The sequence below is a fragment of the Anas acuta genome, chromosome 14 (genome assembly GCF_963932015.1).
Source record: "Anas acuta chromosome 14, bAnaAcu1.1, whole genome shotgun sequence".
NCBI classification, from domain to species: Eukaryota; Metazoa; Chordata; class Aves; order Anseriformes; family Anatidae; genus Anas; species Anas acuta.
In genome coordinates, this window is record NC_088992.1 from 15,909,364 (window position 1) to 15,933,759 (window position 24,396).

Below are 24,396 nucleotides of genomic sequence, written 5' to 3' on the forward strand. Positions count from 1 at the left end.
GCCTTCCACAGAAACAGAGCAAGTAACTCGGGCAGGGAAGTGCTGCAACCTTCTGGCCCCTTTCCTGGGGTCGGGTCCCACAAGAGGAAGGAAGGAGAGGCTGAGGCTGGTATTCCTAGAAGCCCAGTTTCATTAAGAGGAATTTGGTTTTTGTACCAAACCCAGGTATGCTTTGCACCTGGTTCCTTACTAATTAATCCTAAAATCTTGGTTGAACTCTTCTTGAGGAGGAAAGCGGTGCTGTCCGTGTTGCTGTCTGGGACAGAGGAACGGGACTGTGGTAGGAGGGGTAGAGGCTCTCCCACCACCGTGCTGTTTGCGAATGGCATGGGCTATGGATGGTGGGTTTGCTCTGCAGTCTGAATAGTGACCAGGGATATCTGACCGGGTGAGAAACTCCCCCTGGGAGGGAGACCGCTCCCCGGCACGCTCTGCTGTGGGAAACAACAGCCTGAGCTGTTAGACACAGGCCAGGGATAGAAAAACTCTTACATTGGTGTTTAATGTTTGAGAGAGCTGAATTTTGCAGGCAAGGAAGAATTAAACATGCCAGCTCCTCGAAACTGCCACCCTGCTCAGGTCCTGATGCTCGGCGCTGCTCAGCCCCCTCCCCGCTGCTGGGGGCACCCACGGCCCCGCTGTGCCCCTGTCTCGCCCCACTGCGACTGCCCCCAGGCCACTTCTGGGAGGACAGGGGCACACACAGATCTCCAGGTTCAAAAACCTCTCTACAGCTACGAAGCGCCGAGTTCTGCTAGTGCTATGGGACACCTCATAGCAGTTTATAGTGCACTGTGAACAAATAAAGATGTTTGTTGGTAACGAACAATATCTGACAAGTTTGAAAATCTGCTTGGATGACCTCAGCTCAGAAGAGCTCCACTGGGAACAGATTCTTTTGGCATGAAGAAAGGGGAAATGGTGAGAAAATCCCATTTCAAGCATATCTCTAAACAAAACCCAGAAGACTTGAACTGCATTAAGGGCTTCTAAGTCGGAAATAAGTTGGGAAGAAGAAACACTGCTTAAACCAGACACTGAAATGTGCTTATTGAAAATACACTAATGACTGAAATTAGTACAAGCTGGGAAATTTGTTATTTTTAAGATCCAGGATTTGAGATCCTGATGTACTTGCTTTCTTGGAGGATGTACTTGCTTTCTTGGAATAGAGGGGGCTGTCAGCAATATTCAGCTCCTCTCTGCTGTTGGAAGCTTTTTGTCAGAAGCTGGGCTGCTCTTTCTGGGATTTTCATCTTGAGGTCTGAAATATCGGTCTAAATTCTAAAACTCAACAAGCACGAGCCTAAGAGATGTCAGTGATTCTGCAGTACTTGTCCAAACACACGTGCAGAAATGAATCCCACATGGACCACGGCCTCCCTGAGAGCATCCCCAGGCTGGCAGCCGCTGCCCTGGGGGCAGCTCTTTGCTGATGGGAGGGCACAGAGGGGCTGAGGCCCTGCTCAGCTTCGGGAGGGACACGGAGGGTCTCTGGGCCCCTTGTGGCAGATGGGTGGCCAGGTGGGATGCTCTCACCTGGCTTTGGGGTTTCTCCAGGTAGCAAAACGGAATCAGCTGGCCGGAGGGCACGGGGGCTGGTCTGGCTGCAGGTGCAGGCACAGGACGTCTCTTGGCTGCCTCTGACAGCATGCCCTGAGTGCTGCAGGAGGCTGCTGCCTGAACGATAAGCTGCTTATCTTCAACCTGTGTGTTTTTTTACTCAACAGTGAATAAATACTCTTCGGTGCTGGCTAATAAAGCTGTCTCTTTGGGGAAAAAAAAAATCACTCGAGTTTAAACTTCACTGTTACGTCATTAATTATCTTTTCTAACAGTATGCACATGCTCACACACCCCTGAAAATATTTGTGAGATAATGCAGACCAGCAGTATCAAAATACATCATTACCAGCTGCAGCCAGCTCAGGCTTAAGAAATCACCCACCCGCAGTCTCGCTTGGATGCAGATGAAATCCAGATGCACAAATGCTCAAGGTCTCCACGAGGGAAATGCTAAATGGTACGTGAGAATAGCTGTGTGTTGGCCTTCAGTACCACGGCCGTGTTCAGATTATTTTCGCAGTGGCTGTAATGACTGGTTCTTGGCTTGCTGGCGTTGTTCAAATCTGATATTTTAACGTTCTGGGAAATGTAAAAAGGCCAAAATTTCCTAACTGCATCTGCTGACAAAGGATGTTTGCTTCATCTCGAGATGGTCTGGTGCTTCCAGAAATGTTTCAGCCCTTGCAGCAGTCCCAAGACAGAGATGTGAATGTGAGCAGCTTCTAAGAACGTGGAACAGCTTTGCTTTTTCCTGGCTGTAGCTTTATTTTTAGCATACATCCTGTTTTAGCCTAGGGTCACGTCTGAGATAACAGGAAGCACTTCAGTTCCTTTATATGAATAGCCTCACTGTTCATTCTCCATTTTTTCATTTTATTGAACAGATTTTCTTCTTTACATCACCATGAAATTGCAAGTGACTACCAAAGACTTGATCATTTCTGTGGAGCCACCTTCTTGTAGGTGGCTTCCAGCTGTTTCCTCTTCCCTTCTCCATGCCCCAACCACAAACTTCCTCTCCCTTAGCCTCTGTGGTCTCCTATTCTCTGAGACCCATCCAAATTTCTTTAGGGAAAGAAAAGTACAGCATCACCCTTGGTAGGCCCAATTTAATTCTGGACAGGATACAAAGGAACTAGCACTTCTTCCTGCTGAGCAGTATCGGGGAGCATGCTGGCAACAAGTGTTTGGTTTGTGTGGAAGCATTAACCCAAAGGTTTGGTTTGTAAGAATCAAGGCACGAAGACACCTGGGGTGATTTGGCAGGAAAACACCTGTGGTGATTTGCCAGGCAGGTGCTTGTGCCTCCCAGCCAGGACATGTGGCTGCTCTGTGCTCTCACGTGGTTCATTTTCTAGGGAAGCAGTGCTCCGGGGAAGAGGCCGTCACGGTGTGGCTGCGGCTTTGTGCAGGAGATGGAAGCAGAAAGCGCAGGGCTGCAAGGCAGCAGGAACAGCCCTGCTTCACGGCTTCCACGTGGTGGCCGTGCCCCTCGTCAGCTGTGTCTCCAGTCCTCAGGTTGCCATCTGCTGAGGGACGTTAATTAAGTTATCTCAATTTGTTGTCTCACCAACAAATACCATCGCAGCTTATTCCTCTGAGACACCAGGCCCAAAGCTGCTGTCAGAAAGAGGAATGGGGAGGTGTAAAGCACACATGTAGCACTAGCAATCATTTGTAGTCAAGTTGTGTTCTTTCCCCATTAATTTATATTCTTGTTTGGGTTGGATTTTGCCAAGGAGCTGCACTGATACAGAGCTATGTGCTGGGTGTTTGTGTCTGTTACAAAGCTGCTTCAGTCTCCCTCCCCAGAGGGGGAGCAAACCTAAATTGGCCCCTGCTTGTCCAAAAACATTTCTGTGAGCACCGTTCCCAGGCACATACCTGACAGAGCAGGTGACTGAGGTTTTCATGTGCCTTCCCTTTACCCCCACTGCTTCCCAGCCCCGTGTTGGTGCCCAGCGGGGTCAGCCCTGGTCTGGAATTTGTCCTGAAGGCGGAGAGCAGGGCGCCCTGCGGGGGAGGCTGGCAGGGACCTGTGTTTTCTGGGAAGATGGGCTTCCCATGCCTTGCTGCTTCGCATCCAGCCTGTGCTTGTGTAAATAAATAAGGCAGTGAGGCCCCAGCATTAACCAATCCCCCCTTTATAGAGGCAGCAAGTGCAGCAGTGACTGGGTAATGCCGGACAGCCTGGAGATTTCTTTCTTTGAACAGGCTCTACATAAAAACTTCCTGCAGGTTAATCCCATGCCACAGGAGAAGCATCCAAATCCACCTCTAGACCAGGCTGTTCTGTGAAAATATTTATATATTAAAAAAAAAAAAAAAAAAGACATCCCAAATGAAATAAGCAACTGCCTGCTGGTAAAGGAGATGGCAGGCATGCGCCCGAGCACGCAGAGCTCCGAGGACACGGCGGTGAGGAAGCTGTTACCCACTCAGCAGGGAATGCAGAGTTACAGCCTTGTCTGAAATCCTGTCCCCGCTCCAGGAGATGCTGCGTAGCCTCACTCTGTGTTTACTGCCCTGCGTGGCAGGGAGCTGGCTGTTTATAAGGCACAGGGGTGGAGCTGCAGAGCCATGCAGTGCTCCGGGGTGGGCGCCACAGCCCCCCAGTGCAGCCAGCCCAGGGTGGCAGGGGGTGCTTGTCCCCCTCCCTGCAGGAGGGACGCTCATCACGTTAACTGCTGGCTTCTCCTGCATGGAAACCTTTCTAGGCCAGCTGAAGAGGCAAAAGCCAGGAGAACAGCCGGGCTTTGGTCCTAACCTGCTGCAATTTCTTCTGGAGTCTGCTGATCTGTGCAGGTTGGAGCCCCGCGGGCATGGCAGAGCCGGGGAGGCAGCGCCTGCGGCGAGCCCTCAGCGACCACGGCAGGGACTCGGCCAGCAGAGCGTGGGACGTCTTCTGGAGGAGCACCAGAGAAAAACGCCTCGCAGGTCAGTCAGTCCGAAGGGGTTTGAATCCTGTGCTGGTGGGAATGAAGCATCTGGGCTGCGGTCTTCATAGAACCACAGGAATTTCCACTTCCATAGGAATGGAAATAGGTCTACTTTTTTGGCAAGGGTGCTCCTCTTAAATGCTGCTGCCTTGAGCGCTGTGCTGGTGTGTTGCATTAGGGTGTTTGCCTGACATTTTTTTCAGTGGGAACAAGGAGGAGTTTTGGACTGATGGTTTGTACGTAGAGCTGCAAATGTTCACATCTACCTAGAATTTGATTTCTAGCTTTCAGTGTTTAAGTTTGTGCTTTGGCTGAAGTTTCGTAGACTTTTAAAATATGAAGGTGTCTGTACCCTACAGCAAATTTGAACTGTTATATCGTGAGTATAACTGCTTGGCAGTGATCTGTGCAGTGACACTCATTTGGAGCAGTCCCAGCCCTATCTGTGACACTTGGTGTGTCCGTATGTCGGGCATGTGTGCGACAGGAGAAGCTTTGCAGTGCCCTGCAGCCTCTTCTCAAGGCGCACGAGTAATTATTGAAGCCGTATGACCACGAGCAGTTGCAAAGAGAAGCTTAGAAGTAAGCCTGAGTAAAGGAAGGAATATTCTCTGAGATAGCAGCTTTAGGATAATGACACATAAAAAGCTCAGGAGAACAGAGCAGTAACTCACATTCTGAGAAATTAGTCATCAGTGTGCAGACAAACACTCTGCTAGCCCGTCGCTTGGGGAGGGAAGTGTGAGAGTTGTGGGGCAGGATGAAGTCAGTGCATGCTAAACAAAACCCCTGTAGGGAACAGCTGTGTTGCTGGAAGCCCGTGTTGCTCTGGGGACTTTAAACTCAGTAATTGTGACAAAAATACATATGCTCTTGGGGGCAATGAAGAACATGTGGTAGGTGTATGCATGAAGCTTCTTGCAGAGCTTTGCTTTCAGGTGTGGCAGAGTTTCAGAGTGAAGTCAGTGCAGAAGTTCTGGAGAAACCCAGACACAGTGGAGCAAAATCTTTCTAGAGCACCTCTGGCTGTGAGGAGCACTGTTGTGTCCTGCAAGCCATTACTGCAGGCAGCCTAGCGTTGGAAGGCAATGCTTAGGTTACCTTTAAGTTGAACTCTGAAGCTTTTAGTGGCAGTCTGTAGCTGATAGAGCAATACCAGGTTAACAAAGGACAGCTGCAGGATGCAGGAGGGCCCAAGGAAGGGCGTGAAGGCAGAGCAAAGCTGTGACCAGGCTCGTTCTGCTGACATTCCCTAAGGAGTATTAGTGGATTTGTTACAACCAAGAGGCTAAACCAAAGCTTGGGGCAAGCCAACCCCTTTTTGAGAAAGGTCATCCTTCAGCTGTAGGTCTGCACTAAGCCACTGTTCTGTCTGCTTGCACAAAACCTGCAGCTGCTCTGATCACACCACGAAGAGCTAGAGCAAGACCTAACCTTTGTAATTCCAAAGTGCAAGGACTTTGCACCCTTTGATGCCCTCTAGGGCTGGCTCTGTGCCTCGCAGGGCAGGTGTTAGCTGTGTGCCCAGCAGGAGCAGCGCTGCGGGCGGCGGCTCGGCCACGCTCCATCAGCTGCCGGCAAGAGGGCACATCCAAGCAGGAATGGGCAGGTGGGATGGGTGCCAGGGATTGCTTTGCGGGAAGCATTCTGATACACTGCCTCGTAAAATCATAAGGAAACAGGTGACCCTAAAAAAGCATAATGTTTTCTTTGGCAGGAACTGAGAACTTGACCTCAACAGGCACAAGTGATGGGGCGCAGAGCCCTGGGCATCCCCAGCCCTTGCTGGGGGCAGCAGCTTGCTGGGGCCTCCTCAGCATGGTGTGAAAGGGGGGTGGCAGGGTGAGGCCCCCAGCCTGTGGGGACATGCCAGTGCAGCTGGGCAGCTGGTGATCACTCACAGCCATCTCCTTGGTCTGTGACAGCTCATGACTGATCCCCAGCCTTCTCGTGTTTCCCTTCTCGTGTGCCGCAACACAGGGCATTTGCAGTGAGGGCATCCTGGTTGCCGAAGCTGTCCCTGTCCTTTCTGAGCCCCAGCCCCTCTGAGCTCCTCCACCCCTCGGAGCCTGGCTGCTGCCGTAAGTCCTACTTGTGATGTTGCCCTCGAGTTGTCTCTGCTGGGAGATGGCCAGCAGGAACTGGTCATCTGCCACCAGCAGATGGTCTTGGTTTCACCCAGGGGGGTTGGGCCTGAACCATGGCTTGTGGAACTAACATGAGTCTTGTTCTGAGCTGGAGGGGTACAGCTCATGGTTTGAGCTGGATTTTTGTTGCCTCAGCCCCTTCTGAGATGCCTTTTCCCTGCCTGTACAGATCGCCCCCTGCTGGGCTTGCATCTGAACACTCAGCGCTGTGCTGGGCCTGCTTTGGGATGAACCATCCATCTTGTGTTGGCTCCTGACCTGGGTGACCTTCCAGAACTGAGTTGCGCTCAAGTTGTGCTGGGCTGTGAGAAGACAGCGTGGACGTATTTTTGCTAAATATAAGGGGCAAAGCCACAGATAGTACTTATTATTCTGCACCACATGTAAGGACTCCAGTACAGCTGCTTCTCCTCTTGCCAAGGGCTCCATGAAGAAGAGCAAGCAATGGCCTGAGGGGGCCTGGCTGCAGAGTGGAGCAGGTCTGGTGTGTACATGGCTGGAAAGCCTGAAGGCACCTTCATTAGCTTTAGGGAGAAAGACAGGGTCAGGCTGGGAGGATGCAGGCAGCAGGGAAGAGTGCTGAACACCAGCTACTGCTCTGCCATGCAACAGAGCAGGTGTCATGGCGCTGAAGTGGCATTTGGGGAAGGAACTATAACGTCCACACCAGAACCTGCCGTCTGGAACTTCTTAGTCACCAAACCCTAAGTATAATGAGAAAAGCAGATAGCATTGACTCGTCTCCCTGTGTGAGCTTCGGTATGTTGGTGCCAACGCAGGCCAGGAGGCACCTACCTGGTGTCCTCTCCCAGCTCTGGTGCCCTCCTGATTCCCCTTCCTCCCCCAGTGCCAGCACCTCCCCAGGCACACCGCTGTGACATTGCTGCCCGGGCACTGGCAGCTTCTCCCCTGGCTATGGCCACTCATGCTAGCACTGCTGGCTGCGAGCTGTACCAAAATGTACTGCTCTGTCGCTGTAAACAGGCTAAAAATATCCCGCTGCTGTTCCTGTGAGGGCCCAGAGCGCAGAGAGGCTGGGAAGGAGCCCGGGGTCAGGCAGCCTCTGGGGATGAGGCGCAGGCAGGGTGCGTGGGGACGGTCCCCAGGGCTCTGTGGGGACGGGACGGGTGGGAAGAGTCCCAGGGCTTCAGCCCAGCCAGGTGCTAGCCTCATGCTGTGTTCTGGCTGACTGGGCCAGCATTTGGGGGCACAGCTCGGGACGTTGAGCGTGGGTACGGCCCGGCAGCGTGCACTGTGCCCATGCCTCCCAGCCTGCCCCAACATCGCGAGGAAAAGCTGAGTATTTGGGTTTTAAAACAACTCGTTAGGTAATTCTGAGCTAGCAGAAGTGTGAGGAGAGGGGAGCTGAGTGTTGAGCCCAGGGAGGACCCAGAACTAGCAGCAGCCCCAGCTGCTGTGCCCCCAAGCAGGGCTGGCTGGCCACACGTGGCCACTGCTCCCACCAGGCTGGCCCCAGGCATGGGGGGCAGCAGACCCCAGCTGAACGGTGGCTTCCCGGGACATTGAGCTTTCGCTGCTCACTAGGAAATTGGGAACCGCAGGGAGTTTTGCACGGGAGGGCTATATCAGCTGGATGGGAGGAATTTTTCCTCAAGTACGTTGAGGAATGGGAGGAGACGGGTGGAGGACGGACTGGCTTCCCTTGGAGCACAGGGCACAGCCCTTTCTGGCTGAGCATAACAGGAGAGAGAGTTCCCAAGCAATATTTTCATCCTCACACTCTTCTGTTTGTGCTGCTGGACAGACAAGTAGAAGGCAATGATGAAGGTCAATGTTTTTCCATCTCTCTGCAGAGCATTTCTGATTTGAAGAAGGGCTGTAGAAGGTTACCACAGGTGGTTACAATAGGTGTCTGACTGCTAGGCTGAGCCATTGCTCTGTTCAGACACCACTGAAGTTATTCAGACCTACAAGATGACAGGAAAGAAAGGATCACAAAACACAAAGTGATTGAGGTTGGAAGGGACCTCTGGAGACCATCTGGTCCAACCCCGCCTCCCTAAGCTGGGTCACCTGCAGCACATTACACAGGACCACATTCAGGTGTGTTTTGAATAGCTCTAGAGAAGAGTCCACAGCCTCTCTGGGTAACTTGTTCCAGTGTTCTGTCACCCTCACAGTAAGTTTTTTCCTTGTATTCGGTTTGTGGTTCTGTCTAAACAGGCCCAGCTGGCTGAGCCTTTCCTCATAAGAGGTGCTGCAGTCCCCTAATCATCTTCACAGCCCTCCACTGGACTCTCTCCAGGAGCTTCATGTCCCTCTGGTACTGGGGAAACAAAACTGGATACAGTGCTCCAGAAGAAAGAACCTATTTGACAGCTTCAGAACAGGACAAGGGCCATGGGCCCTCTCCTCTTGCAGGCAGCTACTTAGCTGGCCTTTGCTGGAGCATCAGGTTGGGGTGAGAGAGGAAGACGTGGAAGCAGAAGGGACTCTCTGGGGGTGAGACACAGGTCTGTGCAGCCTGGCTCTGAGCAGCAGCCCCAGCTGCTGGCAGCTTTTTCCTGCTTTTAGAAGAGTGATGTTGCCCAGCATAGGAATGTTAGAAGCTGAAGTCATTGTTAACTGGGGTCCTGCAGGCAATACCCTCTGAAAGGCTGTAGGAGATGCTGGGTTTTTCTGGGTGCTAAGTGCCCTGGAAGGTGGGACAAAAATCTGAGCACCACAGAGCATGAGAGCTGGAGGCTTAAACAGCCTGAGGGAGGGCATCGAGGCAGGGAGTCAGCTTCATTTTGTCTCTTATCTTTCTCTCATAGTTCAAAAAATGGCTGAGTTATCATACTTTGATATTATGTTTCTTTAAATTGATTTTTAATGAAAATCATGCCTAGCCTTATGGCTTAACATAGAAAATCTCAAAGGAAGAGGGAATAGGTCCAAAACTGTGAGTAAATGCACATGGAAGGCAATAATCTCATTAAAGCCCAAATGTCCTCATAGCATCCTCTGGTCTCTCCCCCCAAAACAAAAATCCGGTGAAGCCCAAACCAGCCAGCACTCCAGGTGGGTGGCTGTGGGACCCAGCCCTGCACTCTGACCGCTTTGTGTCTGTGTCTCTACAGCCAGAGCCCTCTCTGCAAGTGTGCAACAGTGCCTGCTCAAATACACCAGGCAGCAAGACGTTTTATTGCAAAATAAATTCAAACCATGATCAGCTGCCTGCTCTCTCCAGAATAAATTTGGTGTGGAGGTTGTCTAAAAGAAAATATATTTTTGCTGCTTGAAACAGTTTAAGTGTAAGAGCACTACATTTAGCATATTTTTCCCATTGCCTATGGTAAAAATACAGCTGAGTATTGGGGGTCATGCCTACGTTAACAGCACTCAGCAATGTGCTTTGCGCTGAGCTCATTCACTTGGGCAGTTCTCCAGTTAATTGAGGATTTCTCACTGTCATAACTCTAGTGCTTCAAGTACCTCTATGCGTTTCATGACTCTCCATCCTGCATCTGATTTAAACTATACGTTTCCTGTACTTATTTCCTGACAGTATTTCTTGCCAGGGCCCACACCACCCACACTTTTGGCACTGTCACTTTCAATCCCCATTGCAAGCGTGTTTGCTGAGCCTGCTGCGGGATGGCAGTCAAAGGAACCGCTGGTGAATGCCGAGGAAAAGGGAAACAAACGGCAGAGCGAAGGCTGCTGAGATGTGAAGAGGGACTGGAAGAGGCTGTGACTGCACTGCACTCGCCCTCTTCCCAGCGAGGTTTCCCCACCCCGTCCTGGGTGGGATCTCCACGATCCTGCTTAAAGCCAAGCAGGCGGGCTTGGAGCCCGGTCACCCCAGGCAGGGTTTGCTGGCTTGCAGGGACACGGGAATAACTTCTGTGCAGGGCAGTGACACGGCTCGGTTCGCTCTCCCCATGGAAGGTAGGAAGAGGTTTCTTTTCTTCCCTTGCTTGTTCTGCACCTCCAGTGTTATTAACCAGAAAATAGGGTGAGAGCTGCTTGGGGGCTGGCGTGGCGAAGGTGTGGGTCCAGCTGCTCCCTCTTGGTTGCAGCTCTTGTGCTCCTGCAGGGTTAGACAGAAAGCGGGAAGTTTTTCCGCTGACAGATTTTATTCGGAATTTCGAAAATAAAATGCAGTTATCGGAAACTGTGAAACCCTGAGCGACCCCAAGTCAGGGCCAGGGCCCCTCACGCCGCGCCTCAGCCCGAGCTGCCCGAGCCGGGCCGGCTTCGCCTCTGGGGGGCAGCAGCCGCCTGCGCGGCGCCCACACGGCCGGGCCCGGGGCTGGGGCGGCTCGGGGCGGCCTCGGCAAGCGGCCCCGGCCCGGGGAGCCCGGAGCTGGGTGCCCTCGGCAGGAGCTGGGTGCCCCGGCAGCCGAGGCTGATCCCCGCCGCCTCGAGGGGGCCCTTTCGGCAGGGCCACCGCGGGGACTGGAATCGCGTTTCTCGCCCTTCGCCCCTCTGTAAATAAATCAAGCTGAGTTTTCAGCCCTCTGTTTGAAGGTGCACTCCGGCCAAGTTTCGAGTCGATTTATTTCTCGTTGTCTTGCATTGCCCTGGCAGCGTGCCGAGAGTGAGAGGAACCCGATCGGCTCCAGGACAGAGCATCTCGCTCCGCACGGGTCCTCCAGGCAGTGGAAAACGTGCATTTTGTTAGGGGAAAACACTTATCTTTCAGAAATGAGTCAATTGATGGCATAGGCTATAAATCATGACAAGAACGGGCAGTGTTCCTAGACTGCGCCGAGAGGAATTCACCACAAGAACGCTTCGCACTTGAGCGCTGACACAACAAGTGTGGGGCAGGAGGGCCCGGTTTATGTGGGCAGGGGATTGCGGCTCCCCACGGGTAAATGGTGGTGAATAAGCAGCTGTTTCAGGCATTAAAACAAAGTTTTCTGACAGGTGGAAAACGGAAGACAGGTCCTGCTGACACCTCAGTAAGGTTCTTCCTGTGGTGCCTGATGTCTCGTGGCTGCTGGAGCTGGGATGACCTGAGCATCTCGGTGCAGTCCAGCAACCCGAAACACCCTCGGCAGGCCAGATTTCAGCTGCCTGGGTGCCAGGAAAGCCTCAGCACCATGCTCCTCGTGGCTGCGGGCCTCGCCTGTTGGCAGGGACAGGCCCCACTGGGTACAGGGGCTGTGGTCGGGTGGCAGGGAGCTCCACGAAGGAGCTGCTGCTCATGTGCTGCATGACAGCCGCCAGCTTTCCTTCACGGATCCTCTCCAACAAGAGCCAGGACCCTCTGAAACCTGACCTTCTTTTCTCAGTTTTACACGTTGTATTTAGTAATTGCTCCTCTCCTCTGTCAGTGAGCAGCACGGTTACCAGATGATATCCTTGATTTATGCAGCCTAACCTTGTATGATGGGGCCTTTCCATTTGTTAGGCAAAGCCTATTGGTTTAATTTCTGTCTCATTATTCAAGCTAATATTGAATAGGCCACTGATGGTGGCGCATGAAATTAAATAGTGTGGAAAAAAAAAGGCTGACACGTGAAGTAAACCCTTGTAAAGCATGGGCAGGGGGTGGAGGTGAACGTGCTATGCCCTGCGGTGCCACAATCACTGCTCCACCTCGCTGGCTGCAGGCGGGGTTTCGGACAGCGCTGACAGGGACACCTGAGCTGGTCACACACCAGCAGCGATGGCTGCAAGGAGACACAGGCTGGAAGCCACATCAGACAGTGAATGGCCAAGCTTGTCTCAAGCCCACCTCACTCTCGTGCCACTGCACAGCCGTGGCTCTGGAGGTGACACCGGCAGTGTGGTTCCCTTGATGGTTACCTAGGACAGGACATTCCCCACCTACTGCAAAGGACATGAGAGCTGTCTGTCGTGGTGGATTTACAATCCCATCACCAGCTCGTCTCAGCCTGAACAGAAATAGGCGTCATGTTCAACTTCACACATAAATATGAAATTATGTGTAAAGAGGAGTCTGAGGAGTCTGTAATGTGAGCTGTGGCTGATTGTCCAGGGATGGTGCCAAGCACCTGTCACGTACAGCCTCCTCTGGGCTGTCGGGGTCCTTGCCACTAGGTGTCACAGCCTGCTTGGGTTTGCAGCAGGGGACCAGAAGTGTCACCAGCGCTGGGGACCCTCGCCCAGAGCAGGCAGCAAAGCTGTTCCTAAAGTTGTTCTGTTGGAGCGAAGTGAACAAAGAGGAGCTTTATGGCTCCTTGTTTCTTTTGGAGCATTTTGGAAGCATTCTGAGATCACACATGTTGTTTGGCAAAGTCAGTGATGCCACCAGGTGAACAGAAAAGTCCCCTTGCTGCCAGCCCCATGGGACCCAGCCACTGGCAGGCTTCCAGCTGCCCTCCTGCTGCAGCAAATGGCAGCCTCCATTAGCTGTGGGTAATTTAGCAGAGCACCCTGTGTGTTTTTCAAAAGCTCCTCATCGAAAGGGCCACATTTCTTTGCTTTGTCAGTCCCACTTGCACAGGCAAGAGGCAAAAGGAGGGCAGAGCCTGGGCAGATGTCTGGTGCTGGGCTCCGTGTTAGCCTTGTCAAACAGCTACGTATAGGTGCATGGGAACCCACCCTGACAGTGTGCTTCCTCTCTGGTCTGAGCTGAATCTGTAACCAGTTTGACAGCACAGGGAAAGATAATTCTGATTGCTTTTTGGCTGAACATTGTACTGAACAACAGTAGAATATACAAGTGACAGGGTTGGGCTGGCTGGTGCTGGGTATGCAAGTCATATGGAAAGCTTCTTAAAGTTTTAATATAAGTGGGTATATTGTTCAAAGACTAGAAATAAGGTACAATGTGAAGGGTTTGCTGGATAAATAAGTGAATTGCAGTGCTTAAAACTTCATGGTGGAAGCGGTTTACATGCAGACCCAAGGCCACCCCAGCACCAATAATCATGCAGTTTTTCAATGAAGTGCACCTGTGGAAGTAAACACAGCAGTCATTCTCCATCAGAAATGAAATGTTTTGGTGATCTCAAACTGAACAAATAGTACATTCCGGTGTTACCTGGGCTATTCATTTCTCCTGTCTCATAGTGTGTAGCATTGCTCGTCTTGATTCCAGGACCAGTGGGGACGTCCCCTCTGAACACTGGTGTGCAGCCTGGAAGGCAACTCTGGGACAGGACCCAACTCCTTCCTTGCATGTGGGGACGTGTGGCAGAGGTGGGTGCGTTGTGCAGGAGGCAGAACCACGCTCTGCATGTGACAGGATGGGAGCTGCCACCCACCCCACCCCAGTGCTGCCTCTTTCTCCCCACGTCCAGCCAACAAGACTCCTCCCGTGCTGTTTCTGCCTGCTCTGGAAGCATGTGCATTGCTTCATGACAAAGTGCTGTGATAGGGTGTAAGGTTATTTTTTTAAAAGGATCCATAATCTAATAAAAAGAAAGATTCCTAACAGGCCTGTACATTTCTGAAGCTACCCAGAAAGAAAACTCATTCTGAATTTCAAACATCCTTCAATCCACAGCAGATTTGTGCTTGCACTCGCAGCCCTGCTGATGCTGCGGACCCAGTGTCCCTCATCAGAGCAACGTAGTGGAGGGCTCTGTATGTTCAGTGCTTTAGCTGATTAAGCTACTAATTACTGAGGCTAAGAGAGTTGTTTGACGCAGCTGGAAGGAGAAATTGCAGGGATTTGCCTTGAACTGTTTCCAACCTGATCGGACATTAAACAAAGAACTCGGGGAAATTTAAAAGACAGCTTGTGACGGGCATGTCAGACCCCGTGCTGCAAGCGTACTGAGGGCCTCACCCCGCTGCAACAGACACGATGGATGGGGGACAGCTGCAAACCGTTCCCTTCTATTCATTTTCACCACGAGTTCTTCTGAGCAGTAACACGTTAGCATTTTGCTGTGTCTGGGGTTGCCTGGTTTCAGCTCTGGGGAAGCGGCGAGTCCTCTCCGGGTTTCGGAGAGGCACGGCTTCTCTGTGCAGTGGGCTGGGAAGGCGGGTGCTAGGCATGCAGAGAGAGGAGGCAAGGTGAGCTGCATATAAACACCAGGAGAAACGGCTTTCTGGGCTGTCCCATGCGTTTGCTAAGCCTTAACGAGGTCCTTGTGGAGGAGACAGCGGTGTGTCTTCACGTCCAGTTTGTTGATGGCTCTCAGGGGCTGGCCTGGGCCATGTTGCCCTTCCCTGGAATAAATACCCCAAATAATTCGAGGTAATAAGAGCACAGCCTGGTGGCTGGGGTGTCCGCGTGAAGGCTCACCAGTAGTGGGACCTTCTGCCCCAGCCCCGCGTTGCGGCCAGCAGGAGAGGAATGAGGGAATGAGGTCTTCTCCTGCATGGAGGTGAAAGTGGTGGCGTGGGAGGGTGCCATTTCCTAACAGATTTGATTCTTTGGGATGGTGCTGGGACTTAGAAGGCTTTGGGGGAAGAGAAAAAAAAAAAAGAAAGAAAGAAAGAACCACCAGCTTGCAATTAACATAAATCTAATTTTCTGCAGTTATTACCAATCTCAGATTAATTCTGCAGCATGACAAAACTGCTGCGAGGCCCTCACACTGGCATGTTTAATGCATGCTGGCGTCTATACTGGCGTATATATTAAACATCATTTCCAGGCACATTAGGGCTTCTTAAGGAAAGTGCAGATAACAACTCTGGGTGCTCTGCAGGGGGAATATGTGAGTGCAGAAGCGTGCAGATCCCTGCCTTTCCTTTTGTACGTGTATTTTTTCACTCTTGTGCTGTTCTGGCAACCCCAGTCGTGTCAGCATTTGATTTACACCAGCGGAAGAGCTGAATCCAGAGCCTGGCAAGGAAAACTCACCAAGCAAATCCCTCCTGGCGCCCTCTGGCCTGGCTGGGCTGGGTTTGGTGCATGCAGAGCTCACGGGGCTACTGCGCCCGCTGTGTCCGTCCTTCCAATGGCAAGGGACTTGTAGCACGGGTCAGGCTCCAGGTGCGCAGAGCTCGTCCACCTGAGGAAAGAGAAATTCCTCGCTGGGGCCTTTCCTGTGAGCAGTTGGATGGTGGGGACCTGTTCTAGGGGCCAGTCCTTGCTGGGTGAGGAGGCTGTGATGATGCCCCAGAGCCAGAGGATCTCCAAGAGGAAACAAACCCCTAAAAAACAGCTTTGTGCTTTGTGAAAGTGCCCAGGAGAGGAGCTGCCTGACATCTATGAGAAAGAAGTATCTGGGAGTGGTCTCAGTGGAGGAGAGGTTCCTTGATGAGTTCTTCCATTCGGCTCCGTGGCTGTGGGGTGGTTCCTCCACCGCCTGCTGGCCGGACCAGGGATCCCTGGCACTGCTGTAAGCAGGAATAATGGAGGCGAGCTGGCAAGGAACTGGAAGGACTTCGAAATCCCAAGGTGTATTTCACGGGCTGCTGAACAGTTCAATGCAATTTAGGCATAACCTCCAGAGCACACAAGGCAATCGCAAGGTATGGGATCCACCCCTTGGGTTGTCCTGAGGTCACTGCAGGAGCTGGCACACGAGCGATGTCCTGGTGCCAGGAGAAGCGAGTTCGCGATGTTCGGGGAGGAGAGGTCAGCTCTCTTCCTGTTCAGATGTTTTCCAGAAATACTTGAGCATTTTAGTGGAAAAACGAGTGAGGGAACAGGAAATATTGCAGTGCCATCGGTACGGTTGTGGCAGCGGGGAGGAGAGGCGAGGTGTCAGGCAGGGCTGCTGAGCACGCTGCGGGGCCAGCAGCTCACGGGGCTCGTCAGTGCTGCACACAAGGACGTGCTTACCCGCAGGGAGCAGCAGCCTGGACATCTGAGCCAAGGTGCTGGGCTTCTTTCATCTCAGGTCCTACAAACACGGCACCAGTGTTCAGATGTGGCCTTCAAGCCTTGTACTTTTAGTATTTCCACCAGTGGACAGCGAAAACTGTGCCACTAAAATCCTCAGCTTCATGGAGTGTAAGTCGCTGGCAGATTTCCAGTGCCCGGTTAGTCATGATGAAATTAGCTGTTCGTACCTACCGCCAGCCCTGCTCTCGGGTCTTTCTCCCTTTCAGCAAATTTATGCTCATGTTCATGCCCTCCCAACACCTCCTCTATCCCCAGCTTCACAAACTTTCCAAGCATGGTCTGCTTGCTATTACTCATTGCTAAACTTGAAGACAGGAGCTACTTTTTTCTCAAGCACAAAAGAGATTTGGGAGCCTAAATTCCATTCAAATTCACCTCAAGCAAGTTTCGACAGAGCTCAGAGAGCCTAAGAAATGCGGATGCTTCTGAAAATGTCACCCTCGCCGTACCTGCAGGGTCTGACATTACCCAGCCTCCCGGCTTTCCATGGCGAGCTCCCTGTGCTGCCAGCCAACCTGCTTGCTGTGAAGCTTGCCGAGCTGTGCGTGTGCACACACTGGGTGATGCTGATGCTGCAGGGGGAGAACGCCTCAGCGTGAAAGCCATTGTGCATTAAATGTCTTCTTCAGAACTTGGTTCATCTCTGCCCGAAGCTTCACAATAGCAGCTCCCTGAGCTCCCAGGGAGAGGTTTTTCCCGTAGTCCCCTCCTTGTTCTGTGCCAGGCAGAAACGAGACACTTCATCAGGAAGCATCACTTCATCCTTTTGAAGAGAGATCTCCTGAAGAACGAGTGGCCAAGGGAGAGGTGTGGGCAGAGCTTGTTACAGCACTAGGGCTGGCCCCTGGCTGTGACAGGATTTTTGAGAGAGTTTTCTCTTGGCCATGTTTGTGTAGTGAACAGTCGTGTTCAGCTTTATTAGATTACTGTGACATAACACGGGCAAGACGCAGACCTGTTTTCTGAATATTTTACGAACTTGCTGCTTAGGTTTCTCTGTGTGTTATTTGGTAGTGAGCACAGCTTGGAAAAGCAGCCAGTCCGGCTTTGACCCTAAGACCATTCCGGGAACAAGCAAACACAAATAACCCTTTCCTAAAAATGTTCTCTGCAACCCCGCCCTTGAGAAACGATCTTCTCTGGAACGATGCAAGTCTGGACAGCATTGGCAGTCGAGGGCTGAACTTCAGCTCTCGTCCATGCACAGCAGTTACTTTTATGGTACCGAGAGCTCCCTGGAGGCAGGGGGCGAATTGCTGAGCGGCCACGTGCTGCCCGCAGCGGACGAGGATTGCAGCATCTGGCTGCTTGGCCCTGTGACCGAATTAAAGGCTGGGGGCTGGGGGACAAGAGGCTGGTGTGTGGCCTCCGTGACGGCAGCGGCAGGGTTTTATCCCCACCAGAGCTCCTCTCAGGACACAGAGGGCCCCTCTCTGTACCCGTGTTGCAAAGGGTTTAAACTGCAAGATCTGTGCGCTGCCCTTAACACATCAGTGCTGTGAGCAGGTGCAGTCTGCACACCTGCAACCAGGAGCTCTGCCATGCCAGTCACTTCTCTGAATTGGTCTTTAGTGCTCCTTGTCAGTGAAAAAAACATAGAATTAGGTGCCACGTGATTTCCACAGATACTCTAACTTCTACATAGCGAGCCCTTAAACCACTGACATAGAGATCTGACTCAGTGCAGGCAAGGGTGGAAACAGAATCAAATGGTTCCAAAAAGAGAAGCCATCAGACCTCAGCTGTGTTCTGATTATTTTCTTTTAATTTGCTTCCTTCTCATTGCTTTTTTTCTTAATAGAGAGACATAAATAATGTTAAATTCCAGATCACCCCTGGGTCTGAAATTTAGCTGTAACAAGGATTCCTGCCAATTTTTACAAAAGGATTTTGCTAACATGAAAGAAAAATAGCTCATCCATAATAAATGCTTCTCCTGACCCGTCTTCTCCTTTTGCATTTAAGGTCAACCATCTCTGAAAGGGGAAAAAAAAGTTAAAGGATATGCAGAGAGTCAGCTGCAACAACAACCCAAACCTCTGGATGAAGGTCTTCCCATCAGGGTTTGGAGTTTGAGACTGTTCACAGCTGCCACTGCATTTTTTCCTTGGCCTGAATAATGTAAATACTGGGCTGTGTAGTGCTTTCCTTTACACTGGTGTAACTCTAGGTTAGAGCTTAAACCTCGACTTGAACATGCACGCATTTTATCCCTGGGATCTCAGCAAGACAGCATGAGGCATAAAATTAATCATGGGTGTAAATCTATGCAGGACTTCTGCCCAGTTCTGCGAATTTGACTTCAGACGACCTCAGAGCAGTTCCTCTGGATTTTAGCTTGTGCAACCCAGGCAGAATTTGGCTGAGTACTTTCTGCTCTACCCATGATACTGGCCAAGAGCAGCTGTTTGGTTACAAAGTGATCATTTGGAAATTCTTCTATTTTACTCTTTTTTTTTTTTTTTTAGTGATACGTTTCGCTGTCCTGCCAGACATATAAATACCTACAGGTTTTATAATCAGTTTATTCTGCTGCTGAATTGGTGATGCACTTAGAAGGGCTAAAGTAGATGTCCTTTGGGCAGGTATCTCCATCTTATAACTCCTTTCTCCAAGGCCATGCCCTCACGATTCAAAGCAGGAGTGGAGAATAATTAAGATGTGGCGGGAGCTTGCTGGATATGAAATATCATCATGCAGTGGCCAATTTGAAATTCTACCCATGGTGACGTGAAGGTGCTAAAACACAGTTGAAAGAGGACTGGCAGATTCAGAGGGCTGGCAGCAGGACGGGCACTGCTTTAAGGTCTGCACTCCCTTCCTGCGTGTCTGATCCAAGATAACTTTTCTTTAGAGACTCACGGAATGGTTGAGGCTCGAAGGGACTTGGTGATCAATCAAAGGTTGCTGAGAGTGGCCACGCAATGACATCGGCCAGCTCCCTCCACGCTCGTGGGTTCATCCTGTGGGGGCTGTGGACAGGGGCTGCTGTCTTGGATGCTCCATGTTGGGGCAGCCCACCAGGCTTTCCCCTATGGAAACCAGTTTTCAGAGATTTTCCTGAGACGTTTTTCTAAGGTTTGGACATCTTATGTGAAATGCTAAAGGGCTGACTCTGATTTTGAAAAGTTCTCTCTTAATTTATTTTTTGGATGCAAATCAAAACAAATGAGGAGAGATGGTTAATGCGTGCATGTTCAAATCGGCTGACACAACCCAACCCAGTGTGCTCCCAGGTAGGCAAAGAGCACAACTTTGTTCGTCGCCCCGGCCAGAGGGGCACTGGTACCTCCAAACGCTCCCTGAGCCCCGTGTCCCTGCGCTTCCTCCTGCCGCCCTCCTGTGGGGGGTTGGTTTCCGCAGAGGAGAATGCCAGCCTTTGATGCTCACTGCTGGGTTGGAAAAAGGGCCGAATTCCTCTTGTTTCTCGAAATAAACTTGCAGACCCCTTGAACTTCCTGTGCTGGAGGAATATGTTTACATATTTTTTCATTCCATTTGTCTTCCTGGGGCTGTGAGAGAGCTGGCAGTGTGGGTACGGGGAGGGCAGCTGCGCGACCAGCGCATCCCAACAACGCCCTGCTGAGTCCCATCCGCGCAGCCAGGTTGCAAATGGGCTCAGGAGCCCATTTCGGCTCTGGTGTGTGGCCTTAGGATGGGCCACAAAGCCCATCTATCCCAGTAACTTTTGGAAGGGCACGGAATATTTTAATGGAATACCCTTTATATGAAGTTCATGGCGGGGAAAAAAAAATCATCTTTTGTATTATGTTATCTGTACTTGCAAAGACTTCCAGGACACCGCTGCTTGCAGCCTTCCAGATAGGTGTCTGCTCTTCGGTACCATCTGAAGTCAGGGGAGTCAGAAGGAACAGAATTTATTAAAGGCAAAACACAAGGAGGGGAAGTTAGTGGTACACCTAAATTAAGGTGTATAGCTTGATTAAAAGCGTTAGTGGTCGGAAGAAACTCTTTAAGATAGAGACCGTCTGTGCTCTGAGGCTGAAGTGCTAGGAGGTCTCAAGGGTGCCGTCACCAGGTACGTGTAATTATGTCACTAGTGCAGGACTCAACACAGGCAGCATGGCAAGAGAGGAATTACGAAGGGTAGCTGACTGAGGATAATGGATAGTAGGATGAAATTGAGAGGAAAAACTTAATTGGAATTAACTAGCTGAGAAAAGCCTCTTGATCTGTCAGACAGTGAAATTGCCTCCCAAGAGCAATGGTATAGTCCCAGCCACGTGGGCATTTAAAGCCAGGCTAATGTCTGTGATTCCCCGAGTTAACTGGAGTATCTCAATAATTGGAACTGACACAAAGATTTATCTCCTCTGATTGACTCGCTTTCACAGGGGCTCATCTCTTTGTGGTACCGCACAGAGCTTTCAAGGCAGCTGTTTGCACTTAAACTGCCAGGAGCTGACAATATGTATCCATTTCAGCTCTTCAGATGCATTCTTTGAAAAAACACTTAAATCACTGAAATAGACAGTGCTAATCAGTCTGCGGGAAAATGGAGCATCCTTACCTGGGGCTCACTGCCATCAATCTTCCTGTGGCAGGGCTCAGCTATCAGGCGGCTGTAGAAAGCCATTTCGGTGCATTACTGCCAAATGCCCAATCACCCTGAAAAATTGGGCTGCTTTTGGCCAAGCCTATAAAAGGGAAAGACATTTGGCCAAACATATAAAAACAAATGGTTGGTATTTCGGGAGAAGCTGCCATTTGCAGTGCAGAAGGATTAATCACACTAATGATGGGAATGATATCCCACGCTGATTTCAGAGGAGATTGCGCCGCAGCAGGAGGGCCCTGCAGGGCGGGTTTTGGAAGGAGGTGTTGCGCTCAGCTCTGCCCAGCTTTTGCTTCGGCTCTGTGACCTTGGCCAACAGCAGCTATCTGCTCTCTCACTTTGTCCTCTTTGGTTCAGCACCGCTCTCCAGGGCAGCACCTTCCTCCAGTATTTTGGGGCTTTTTACAGCATGCTGGTTAGTGCATGAGATTTACGGGATATGCCTCTGTTGGAAGCAGATAAGGAGGAATAGGCTCCCGAATATGAAATCAGCTTGGCATGTTGGCTGACTGCAGTGCCTCGGCAAGCTCCAGGTCGTAGCTGGAGGCTGTTTGATCGTGTTTGCAGGGTTGGAGAAGGACTGACTCACAGCCTCGCTTCCCAGCTTGGAGGTACAGCCTCTAGATGCTCGCTGGCCTGGAGGGACACTTTTCCGTGGTGAATGGTGACACAGCCCCACTCTGCAGGCAGAGACATCAGAGTGACGCTCCCGGCTTTCCTGCAGCTTCCTTTTGAGCAGGTTGCTTCATCTGTGGCCATGCCCTCACACTTGCACCTTTGCTGGTTTACTGGCAAAGGAGAGCCTCACCGTCCTCTCTGTGCACGTGCCACCTGGAAAAAGGTGCCTTGTGCTGTGAGGATGTTGCCAACGCTTAAATCTGGCTGAGCTCTTGCTCTCCCTCATTATGCCCCAAAGGTCACAAATGGGTAGAAATGTGTGTCCATGCTCCTCAGCACGCTCCTTCGGCCACAACCACTCTTTGCCTGCAGGCTGCCATGGAAAGTGTTAGGGGTGAAGGACATTTCCTCTGCACCAGGGCGTGTGAGGGAATGGTTTGTTTTGTTGCTTGCTCTCGCTATGGCTTCCTGGGCTGGCGCAGTGAGAAAGAGGAAGCAAGAGAGCAAAGCAGCTGGGAAAATGGGAGGGCTCGTCCCTGGGGAGCGGGGACAGAGCCACTGCTGGTGGAGTGGCCCCTGCTGCTCACTGCCTACATGAGACCTAGTTAGGGAAATGAATGTAAATGAAATGTGCTATTTTTTTGCCTGGAATGTTGTCAGGTATTGCACTATTGTGATTTAAAGAGTGAACGGTTATAAAGAAGCCTGCGTTTCACTGCAGTTCTTTTCCAAACTATCATTTCTTCTGCTATGAGAAGGTTGGGTTAAATATAGCTGTATAGGTCTAGGGAGAAAAAGTTCAAAATTTAAAGTGAAAATTAAGGAGAAGAGCTGATGGAAAATGGAACAGGCAGAGGTTATTTAAAGTTACAAGAAAAAAAAAAAAAAAGAAAAAAGAAAAAGTTAAAAGTATTCTTTGAGAACTTCAGGCTTTGGGTAATACCTGCAAAGCTGCAGCCAACTGGTGCAATAAGACTTTTTAAACAGGTGCACATTCCTTATTATACTCTTAAGTTCCTTCAGCCCTTCTACAGTCTGTAAAACGTTCTCAGTAGATGATACGTTCTGCAAGCCTGTCTCTCCAGGCAGATTTTCAGGTAAATCCTTTTTTCAAAAGATATAGCCCTACAGTCTGGAACACCCCCACCTAACCAGCTGGACATGGCCTGGACAGGGTCTAATCAGGAGTCCTTAGCTGACAGACATGGCCCAAATCCAGGCTGTGATGGCCCAAAGTGCCCCAGAAAAGGAACCCGTTGTAAGAAGGTCCCGCTGCCGTTTCAGACACCGCGTGGCAGGAGCAGCAAGCATCCGCTGCGTTTGCTCTCCACGTGCCTTGGGAAGGATTTGCTTCTGGCCCACCATTCCCAGGCTGGTTTTTCCATACCTTTCTTCAAAAAGTCCTTGAAGGGTGCTGGCCTGAAGCTGCCCCCTTGTGTCACATGCCACATATGCTGCTACTTGCATGTTGTGCAAGAGTGCAAGTAAATAAGGATTGGTTGTAAAATTGTTTGGTCTTTGTTAAATCCAACCAGACTGCTTGGCTTCTAATAGCCTCTGCCCTGAATTTCACATCTGAACTAGACACAGTGCAGAGACGAATTTCCTTTGATTTGTTCCCGAGTAACTCACCATTTAATTTAACCGAGCGATTCCTTGTTCTCCTATTCTGGAATGATGGATTGTGAAACGCACTCCTTTAAATTAATCCAGACGCTTGACTTCCGTCAGCAGGGTAATCTTTCTCAGTGGTATGCTAAGCATGCTTTTAAAAGGTATGGTGAATATGAGTGCTATGCACTCGGTTGATGATTTAAGTGTTTACACTTTCTAAACGTTGCAGCAATAACAAATATGGTTTAGCTGCATTTTTTATAACCTTTCAGAAGTGATCATTCAAATAACATCAAAGGGACTTAAATGGATTTCTAAATGTGATGTTACAAGCGAGGGCAGCTCCCCTCTCCTCAGAAAACCCGCAATTGGGAACGGGGCTGAGCAAAGCGTGTAATATTTCTGATTGCAGGGTTTCCATAGATCATCCAGAAAGCTTTCTATTGGAGCCATTAATGGTAAAATATTTAATGTGCATGCTGTCCCTGCTTTTGCTGGCACTGCAAGGGAGCAGTGCCTTTTTTTTTTTTTTTTCCTTTGCTGTTTATACTACTCAAATATGAAGTGGGGCATTTCTGGGGAGGAGACAAGAAGGAGTGTATGAATACTTTGTGTTTCCTTTCTGCCCTATCGTAAGAACAGCAAAAAGTTATAGTGAAGTTGAGAAAGGGATACTGATGTAAACCAACCCATCAACTCCCAGCAGCCTGGACGCTCCCTGGCTGTTACCAGAGGTAAGGACTAGCTGAATGCCCCAGCTAGAAGTTGCATGGCATTTCCTGGGTCCAGCTGGAAGCAGACACCATTCCTAAAAGTGGGGAGACACGATGAATCCTTTTGTCATTGAAATATGTGGCAGCGCTTTTTCGGCAAAGGTAAACGGCACTAAACTTCTGGCAACACAAGAACTGCAGCACTTGTCTACCAATTCATGCTCGGCAGGTTTACACCAGCAGAAAATGACACATCTAACAAGTGACCTTGGCTGAAATCTGTGTTCCCACTTTGCATGTATACGCTGTGTGTGTTGGAAAGGGCATCTGAGTGGAGTCAGAAGGCCTGAATCCTTTTGCTTCACCACTAGTGGTAGGCACAGATTTGGAATCTTCTTCACAAAACAGATTTACTCAGAAATATATTAAGGGTTTGTGTTATCCAAAATATTAGATCAATATTTTTAGTTTCACAAAAATATGAAGTTCTACA

General features: G+C 50.5%; 1 protein-coding gene across 6 annotated transcripts in view; it reads left to right on the forward strand.

The window, feature by feature from the left end:
* The first annotated feature begins 4,169 nt into the window (after window positions 1–4,169).
* LOC137864060 (rho GTPase-activating protein 7-like) overlaps window positions 4,170–24,396 on the forward strand; it is a 53,033-nt gene continuing 32,806 nt past the window's right edge. For 3 of the 6 annotated variants that reach the window (XM_068697819.1, XM_068697817.1, XM_068697818.1), the window contains exon 1: window positions 4,184–4,503. In XM_068697819.1, the coding sequence (XP_068553920.1) occupies window positions 4,389–4,503 (115 nt within the window). In that variant the 5' untranslated portion in view covers window positions 4,184–4,388. Of the gene's footprint in view, window positions 4,504–10,316; window positions 10,547–24,396 lie in introns of those variants that run through there. The other 3 variants (XM_068697826.1, XM_068697825.1, XM_068697821.1) reach the window with 3 other exon arrangements.